At 44.8% G+C, this 9,572-nt stretch overlaps 1 protein-coding gene across 11 annotated transcripts in view; it reads right to left on the bottom strand.

The window, feature by feature from the left end:
* Positions 1-9,370, bottom strand: part of CHEK2 (checkpoint kinase 2) — a 50,799-nt gene extending 41,429 nt beyond the window's left edge. For 2 of the 11 annotated variants that reach the window (XM_078337181.1, XM_009008587.5), the window contains exons 1-3: positions 9,305-9,370; positions 6,932-7,156; positions 2,126-2,450 (exon numbers count right to left, since the gene is read on the bottom strand). In XM_078337181.1, the coding sequence (XP_078193307.1) occupies positions 2,126-2,444 (319 nt within the window). In that variant the 5' untranslated portion in view covers positions 2,445-2,450; positions 6,932-7,156; positions 9,305-9,370. Of the gene's footprint in view, positions 1-2,125; positions 2,451-3,041; positions 3,138-5,654; positions 6,900-6,931; positions 7,157-8,923; positions 8,998-9,304 lie in introns of those variants that run through there. The other 9 variants (XM_035268243.3, XM_078337162.1, XM_035268251.3 and 6 more) reach the window with 7 other exon arrangements.
* Positions 9,371-9,572: the final 202 nt, after the last annotated feature.

A 9,572-nucleotide genomic window follows, 5' to 3' on the forward strand; every position in this document is an offset into this window, starting at 1 on the left:
TAAAAAAATACTCAGAGAACTAGGAATAGGAGGAAATCCCTTCAACCTAAGAAAGATATTTTTTTAATTTTTTTATTTTTCATTTAGCGACAGTCTTGCTCTGTGGCCTACAATCAAAGCTCACTGTAGTCTCCAACTCCTGGCTTCAAGCAATTTTCTTGCCATAGGTTCCGAAAGCACTGAGATTACAGAGTTTACGTGTCAGAGCATCCAGCCAGAAAGAACTTTCATGAAACATCCACAGCTTGGTGATCTTCAGATCTCTACTACAGAAAAAAAAAAGAAAAGAAAAGACCCACAGCTAACATCATACTTAGTGATAAAAGACTGAAAGCTGGCTGGGTGTGGTGGCTCACACCTCTTATCCCAGCACTTTGGGAGGCTGAAGCAGGAGGATCAGTTGACAACAGGAGTTCGAGATCATATGGGTAACATGGCAAGACTCTGTCTTTACAAAAAATCAAGATAAAATAATTAGGCCATCCCCTCTCCAGTCTGTGCCTCCAAGATGACAAAGAAAAGAAGAAACAACGGTACTGCCAAAAAGGACTGTGGCCACAAGCAGCCTATTCGCTGCACAAACTGTGCCCGATGCGTGCCCAAGGACAACACCATTAAGAAATTTGTCCTTTGGGGCCAGGTGCAGTGACTCACGCCTATAATCCCAGCACTTTGGGAGGCCAAGGTGGGTGGATCACGAGGTCAAGAGATGGAGACCATCCTGGTCAACAAGGTGAAACCCCGTCTCTACTAAAAATACAAAAATTAGCTGGGCATGGTGGTGCTCGCCTGTAGTCCCAGCTACTCGGGAGGCTGAGGCAAAAGAATTGCTTGAACCCAGCAGGCGGAGGTTGTGGTGAGCTGAGTTTGTGTCATTGCACTCCAGTCTGGGTAACAACAGCGAAACTCCGTCTCAAAAAAAAAAAAAAAAAACGCATAGGGAAGACTTACCATTGAAACCAGGAGATGTCAGAAAGGGTCAACATATTTAAATCACAAGGTTGGCCATTTTGAGATAAGAACAAATAACAAGTGTCAACAAATAGCCATCTCTATTCTTAATAGCCCTGATTCTCTGAAGCCATGCAAACCACCACATAGGTTAACTGGTGAAGCTTTTGTGATTAGGTAATATTTGCAAGTTTGCATGAATCTGCATTTTTCTAGGGAAAGGGTCCAAAGCTACCTTCAGATCCTTGGATGGAAAGCACGTTGTAAATGTCCAATTAATATTTGTTGAAAGAATAAATAAAGGGAATCCACAGCAGGTAACAGCCAGTGCAACATCCAACACTGCCTCTTCGGTTTTACCTTTTATCACCTTCAAACTCCAGAATCATTCCAAGAGTGGATCAAGCATTCTGCTGCAACTAACTAAGGCAGGAAAATAGGGTTTGTGTGAATTTGCCAATTTACGCAAACTTCCTGAACAGCCGAGCTCAGTAGCTCATGCCTGTAATCCCAGCACTTTGGGAGGCTGAGGTGGGCTGATCACTTGAGGTCAGGAGTGAGACCAGCCTGGCCAACGTGGTGAAATCCCATCTCTACTAAACATATAAAAATTAGCTAGGTGTGGTGGTCCGCGTCTACAATCTCAGTTACTCAGGAGGCAGAGACAGATCACTTGAACCCAGGAGTCAGAAGTTGCAGTGAGTCAAGCTGCTGCAGTCTGGGTGACAGAGCAAGGTTCCATCATAAAAAAAAAAAAATTTCCTGGAACTAAATAAAAAGGAAGAACTTGCATTCTAGCCTATGATTGGTCCATTCTAGGATCTTCATTTGCATAAGGCACCAATCCACACCAGCCTTGGATTGGCCTCTAATGGGCTGTGAGCCAGCCCTTCATTTACATAGGACGTAACCAATGGGAGACCTCTAGAGGGTATTTGAAGCCCAGAAGACTTTGCTACTAGGAATCCGCAGCCACTTGCTCAGGCCTGCTCCCATTCTGTGATGGGTACTTTAGTTTCAATTGCCTTCCACGTCAATAAATTTATGCTTTCATTGCTTGTTCATGCATGTTCAACTATTTCTTCAACATGCCAAACACCCACCCAGTAACACAACAACCTTCTGTAACTGCTTTTCTGAACAAAACTTCATACTATATAACAAAGGGTCTTACCAAGATTGGCAAATCCATCCTGAAGGGCCCATAATCGAGCCCAGGGGGCAGGGGCAGGCTCCTCAGGTTCTTGGTCCTCAGGTTCTTGGTCCTCAGGAATAGAATACAGTTCCTGAGTGGACACTGTCTCTAAGGAGCTCAGTGTCCCAGAGCTGGAGTGAGAGGACTGGCTTGAGTTTGGCACAGTGCTGGTAGAGGAGCTGGATGTGCCCTGGGACTGTGAGGAGAAGCCTTGGGACTGGGTAGCGCTGCCTTGGGGCTGTGAACAGGCACTGCTGCCATGGGACTGCTGAGCCTCCACATCCGTCTCCCGAGACATCACGACCTCAAAAAGGAAGTGTCCAACAAGAAAGGTGAGTTTCAAGGTACAAGACTTAAAAAGAAAATGATGGGCATACCACAACAGCAAAAAAAGAAAAAAGAAAAAAAACACATGGCAAACATGCTCTCCAAAAATTAAAAGTCTTAACAGTCCAGACCTGTACTACTTCTGGGCTGAGCTTTTCACCAGATCATGGTCACCAGATCAGTTTTTTGTCTGACAGCCATAAACAACAAGGGAAAAACAAATTATCTGAAGATTACAAATAAGTAAAAAGCAATAAAATTGAGCTAGATGGGCTTATAAAAGCTTACATTTGTCTAAATTTTTTAAATTAAAACTAAATAAAAGATATATTGATACATTCAACACTAAATTTAAATTTCATATATATTGTTGTCAATTTAATGATGCTTCTATTTAACAAATTTCATAGACTTTCTGTGAAAGCAATTCAAAAGAAATCTACTTCCTCCAAGTCCTTATACGATCATTCCGGTTTTCACTTTCAGTACTGTATTCAACTGTACAGAATCACAAGATATTTAATGCCTTATTATAAAATAGGCCAGGTGACGGGGCGCAGTGGCTCACCTGTAATCCCAGAACTTTGGGAGGCCGAGGCGGGCAGATCACCTGAGGTCAGGAATTTAAGACCAGCCAGGTCAACATTGCGAAACCCTGTCTCCACTAAAAATAGAAAAATTAGTGAGGTGTGGTGGCATTCGCCTGTAGTCCCAGCTACTCAGGAGGCTGAGACAGGAGAATCACTTGAGCCCTGGAGATGGAGGTTGCAGTGAGCTGAGATGGCACCACTGCACTACAGCCTGGGTAATAGGAGTGAAATCCTATCTCTAAATAAATAAATAAAATAGCCTGGGTGTGGTGGTTCACACCTGTAATCCCAGAATTTTGGGAAGCCCAGGTGGGCAGATCACCTGAGGTTGGGAGTTCAAGACCAGCTTGACCAACATGGAGAAAACCCATCTCTACTAAAAATACAAAATTAGCTAGGCATGGTAGCACATGCCTGTAATCCCAGCTACTCAGGAGGCTGAGGCAGGAGAATCACTTGAACCCAGGAGGCGGAGGTTGCAGTGAGCCGAGATTGCGCCATTGCACTCCAGCCTGGGCAACAAGAGCAAGACTTCGTCTCAAAAATAAACAAAATAAAATTTAAAAATAAAATAGGCTAGATGCAGCGACTTACACCTGTAATCCCAAAACTTTGGGAGGCTGAGGTGGAAGGATTGCTTGAGGGCAGGTGTTTGAGACCCCACCTCTACAAAAAAATAATAATAATTTTTGTGTTAGATAATTTTGGCCAACCGTAGCCAAATGTAAGTGTTCTTGAGAAAGGAGACCCTTAATCCTCTTAAGCTTCTAAGAGCCCTTCCCCCTAGACTTCTACGTTGCATTTCAGTAGAAGTAAAAGCTGGCAGACGCAGGCGCCACCCTTAATCACACTCCAATAGGTCGCAGCCTTGGTATGGAGGAATCTTTCCGGAAGGCATTGTTATTACTTACACCCCATCAAACCCCCAACTAAGTCATATACCCTACACCTACTTCATGGATCAAGACCCTTTGACATGTAATTTCAAGAGTTGTAAGCCTTTAAAAGGGCAAGGATTTTCTCTGATGGGGGAGCTCAGCTGTTAGGCAACTACGCTATTAGGCATCCATTCGGCAGCTGCTCCAGGCTGAATAAATCACCCCTTCCTTTCCAGTTCGGTGTTTGAGAAGTTTGTTTTGCGGCCTTTCCTGCTACATTATGAGCACAAAGTAGGGTAGGCTAAACTGTTTGGTATGTTAGGTGTATTAAATGTATTTTCAATTTAACAATATTTTCAACTTAGAATGGGCTTATTTAGATGTAATGTCATTAAAGTTGAGGAGCATCTGTGATTTTTGGAAAGAGAAAGAAGACAAAGAATCAGGTGACTTGGAGTAGAAGTCAAAAAGAAATTGTAAAATAACCTGCTGCATTACTCCAAAGGGTCCATTTACATAAAATGTCACTGGTATCCTTTTCCCCCCAGGCTTGCTCCTAAAGGGAAACACACCTGTTTATTCAATCTAGATTCCCTGACACCTAAGGAATCAACTACTTAATGAGGCACAACACAAAGGAAGACAGTTCTAAACAACTCCACCTACCCCTTTGTGATGCTAAGTAACTATAGGGCTCATCTTTTCAGCCTCCTAAATGACCTTCTTGGCTTGATGGAATCTTGCAGGAACCATTCCTTCATAAACTGGAGACTGTAAGAGTCTCCCCACCTTGTCTTAGAATTAATCTGATGGGGCTGGGTGCAGTGGCTCACGCCTGTAATCCCAGCACTTTGGGAGACTGAGATGGGTGGATCATGAGATCAGGAGTTCAAGACCAACCTGGCCAAGATGGTGAAACCTCGTCTCTACTAAAGCAACAAAAATTAGCCAGGTGCAGTACCAGGCACCTGTAATCCCAGATACTCAGGAGGCTGAGGCAGGAGAATTGCTTGAATCCAGGCGGCAGAGATTGTAGTGAGCCGAGATTGCGCCCCTGTACTCCAGCCTGGGTGACAGAGTAAGACTCTATCTCAAAAATAAAAATATGAGAGCCTATGACAGGTAGGCTCTCATAACAGGCTGGGTGCAGTGGCTCATACCTATAATCCCAGCACTTTGGGGGCCGAGGCAAGAGGATCACTTGATGCCACAAGTTCAATACCAGCCTGGCCAACATAGTAAGAACCCCTCTGTACAAAAAAATAAGAAAATTAGGCATGGTGGCATGCAGCTGTGACCTCAGCTACTTGGAAAGGTGAGGTGGGAAGATTGCTTGACCCCAGGAAAGACTGCAGTGAGCTACGATCATACCACTTACACACCACCCTGGGTGGCAGAGTGAGACCCTATCTCCAAAGAACAGAAAACAAAACAAGACTCTGATAGCAGAACCACCAGTAAAACCAAAGTAATGTCCACTTCTGTTTTAATCGGATTAACAAAAAAAAAGTGTGGGGCGAGGACATTCTCTTCCTCCCCACACTCCAAGAGAACAGTCAACAACACTATTGTAGTCCCTACCATCAGAGAGGGATAAGATCCAAGACCCCCCAGTGAATGCCTGAAACCTCACATAGTACAGAACTCTATATAAACTATGCACAACTTTCTTTTTCCTTCTTCACAATTTCACAAATAGAAGATTGTTCTTACCACAGATGTTACCAGCCTCAGCATACAATTCTTGTCTTTCCTTTTTTTTTTGAGATGGAGTTTTGATCTTGTCGTCCTGGCTGGACTGCAATGGCATGAACTCGGCTCACTGCAACCTCCACCTCCCATGTTCAAGTGATTCCCCTTTCTCAGGCTCCTGAATAGCTAAGATTACAGGCTTGTGCCACCACACCCAGCTAATTTTGTATTCTTAGTAGAGATAGGGTTTCTCCCTGTTGGTCAGGCTGGTTTCGAACTCCAGCCTGATCCAGCCACGTCAGCCTCTCAAAGTGCTGAGATTACAGGCATAAGCCACCATGCCCAGCTCTTTCCTTATTAAGTTGAGATCTTTCACCTTTTTGTTAAAGGAAACACTTTACAGCTTCTCTTTGCAATATCGAAACTGCCAGTATCTTTGGCTTTGGGGCCATTATTAAATACAAGGGTGACTTGAAAAAAGCATTGCAAAACCACATAATTTAAGACTTCTTGATTTTTTTTTTTGAGACAGTCTCACTCAGTCACCCAGGCTGGAGTGCAGTGGTGCGATCTTGGCTCACTGCAACCTCCGCCTCCTGGGTTCAAGCAATTCTCCTACCTCAGCCTTCCAAGTAGCTGGAATTACAGGCACACACCACAATGCCTGGCTAATTTTTATACTTTTTTTTAGTACAGACAGGGTTTCACCATTTTGGCCGGGCTGGTCTTGAACTTCTGACCTCAGGTGATCCACCCACCTCAGCCTCCCAAAGTGCTAGGATTATAGGCATGAGCCACCAAGCCTGGCCCTGAATTGATTATTTATGAAAACTTCTGAATTTTCCACTTAATATTTCAGATCCCAGCTGACCATTGGTAACTGAAACTACTATTGCTGATAAGGAGAGACTACGATACCCACCCTGACTATATTTACAAAGCTTTCAAAATACAAAGGTTCTGCCAGGTGTAGTGGCTCATGCCTGTAATCACAGCACTTTAGGAGGCCAAGGCAGGCAGAATGGCTCAAGACCAGGAATTTGGGACCAGCCTGGGCACCATGGTAAGACCCAGTATCTACAGAAAAAAACAAAAAATTAGCTGGGCATGGTGGTATACACCTGTAATCCCAGCTACTTGGGAGGCTGAGATGGGAGGATCACTTGAACCTAGAAGGTTGAGGCTGCAGTGAGCTGTGATTGAGCCTGCACTCCAGCCTGGGCAACAGAGCAAGACCCTGTCTTAAGGGGGAAAAAAAAAAGATACAAAGGTTCTGATGAGTTTTCTTTAAAACATACCAGGAAGGCAATACCACAACTGAGTAAGCTGCTCCAGGGCCTGCTGGTCTAATACTACCTCAGCCAGGCTGAGTCTTCCCCACAGCTTTTTGAGCAAGACAGGACAACTGGAGAAAATGTGTCAACAAGTTGCTATGAGAGATTAGAGACAGGCGGATCAGACACTTGAATCAAACTGTGCATGACTTCAGGTAGATCACAACTTCTCTAAGCCTGTTTTCTCATCTGAAAAAAAGTAGACAGATGGTGAGGATTAAGTGAAGTGATGCATGTAATACTCCCACACCCACCCACACTTGCTGTCTGGGAGATATTATTATTGGAAAGCCATGCAGAGTAGTGAGTGAAAAACCAAAGTGAGGGCAGCAAAACTCCAGGACTATAAACGGAAGCCCAGTCCCAAAACCTATAAACTACTAGAAGAAAACACTGGAAAGGCCGGGCACGGTGGCTCACGCCTGCAATCCTAGAACTTTGGGAGGCCAAGGTGGGTGGATCACCTGAGGTCAGGAGTTCAAGACCAGCCTGGCCATCATGGTGAAACCCCATCTTTTTTTTTTTTTTGAGATGGAGTTTCGCTCTTGTTACCCAGGCTGGAGTGCAATGGCGCGATCTCAGCTCACCGCAACCTCCGCCTCCTGGGTTCAGGAAATTCTCCTGCCTCAGCCTCCTGAGTAGCTGGGATTAGAGGCATGCACCACCATGCCCAGCTAATTTTTTGTATTTTTAGTAGAGACAGGGTTTCACCATGTTGACCAGGATGGTCTCGATCTCTTGACCTTGTGGTCCGCCTGCCTCAGCCTCCCAAAGTGCTAGGATTACAGACGTGAGCCACTGCGCCAGGTCTGAAACCCCATCTTTAAAAAAAAAAAAAAACACTGGAGAAGCGCTTCAGGACATTGTCTGAGCTGAGGTTTTTTGTATAAGACCTCAAAAGCACAGGCAACTAAAGCAAAACAGACAACTGGGATTTCATCAAGCTAAAAAGCACAGCAAAGCAAACAACGAATAAAGTGAAGAGACAACTCACAGAATGGGAAAAAACATTGGGAAACTAGCTATCTGACAAGGGATGAATAATCAGAATATATAAGGAGATTAAATAACTCAACTGCAAAAAGACAAATAATCCAATCTAAGAAATGGGCAGGCCAGGCACGGTGGCTCACTTCCGTAATCCCAGCACTTTGGAAGGCTGAGGCAAGTGGACATATCTGTAATCCCAGCACTTTGGGAGGCTGAGGCAGGTGGATCACATGAAAGTCAAGAGTTCAAGACCAGCCTGGCCAATATGGCGAAACTGCATCTCTACTAAAAATACAAAAAATTAGCTGGGCATGGTGGCTCGTGCCTGTAATCCCAGTTACTTGGGAAGATAAGACACAAGAACTGCTTGAACCCAGGAGACAGAGGTTGCAGTAAGCTAAGATCGCACCACTGCACTCCAGCTTAGGTGGAGCAATCTCAACACTTTGGGAGGCCGAGGCAGGAGGGTCACCTGAGGTCGGGAGTTTAAGATCAGCCTGACCAACGTGGAGAAACCCTGTCTCTACTAAAAATACAAAATTAGCTGGGCGTGGTGGCAAATGCTTGTAATCCCAGCTACTAGGGAGGCTGAGGCGGGAGAATCGCTTGAACCCAGGAGAAACTGGTTACGGTGAGCCAAGATTGCGCCCTTGCACTCCAGCCTGGGCAACAAGAGCAAAACTCTGTCTCAAATTAAAAAAAAAAAAGAAAAAAAAAAGAAAAGAATATGTGTTTATCATCACTGAATTGTATACTTTAAAATGGTACAAATGGTAAATCATATATGTATGTTTTATATCACAAATAAGTAATTTAAAAAAAAAATCCAGAGGACTTACAAGTGAAACACCATCTTTTTTTCACCTAGAAAACCTGAGTCCGAAGGAGGACTAATGTCCTCCTGCCCACTCCTGGCCACCCCATCCCATATACTTAGGGACACTTGCAGAACATCCTCCTACACACCTCAGTGCGTTTCCAGTTCCTGCAGCGCCCAGTAGCTAAGACTGGTCTCTCTGTAAGTATTTTAGATATTGAACCTAAAGAACGGAAATGATTACAAACATCTGTAGAACTTTTTACAAAGTAACTTCGTTCTGATATTGAAGAACACAACTCTGTTCCTTCTTATCCTGTATGTTCAGGCCTGTTTCAGCTTGTAAGTAACACGGGAAGTGAATTTCACCTCGAGGATGATCTACTAAAAAGGAAGAGAGTCGCCCACACACTCCCCCTTCAGCTCAAAAATACAAACAAAGCGAAGCTCAGGAGACTCCCCTCGCACAAAACGCTGAGGATGGGATTCGAACCACCTAACACCCAACAGAAGGTCCCCATATGACTCACCGCGTGAGCCCACCTGGAGCCGCACACTCTCCGCAGCCTCAGCCAGCTGAGTGGCGCTAAACCTGCAGATACAAACTCCACCCTCAGCCAATCAAAACGCCCTCCCCTGCCGCCGGACCAATGAGAAGCAGCAGATGTAGCCGTCAGGCGTCGCCTCAATGCTTCCTGGGAGTTGTAGTTTAGAAGGCAGAGCGGAACTCAGAACCCAGATTCCCCTCGGTTGTTCCCGCCCCCTCGACTCCCCGACCAATCAGCAGCATTAGTCTGG

This window comes from Callithrix jacchus, chromosome 1 (assembly GCF_049354715.1).
Source record: "Callithrix jacchus isolate 240 chromosome 1, calJac240_pri, whole genome shotgun sequence".
Classification (NCBI taxonomy): domain Eukaryota; kingdom Metazoa; phylum Chordata; class Mammalia; order Primates; family Cebidae; genus Callithrix; species Callithrix jacchus.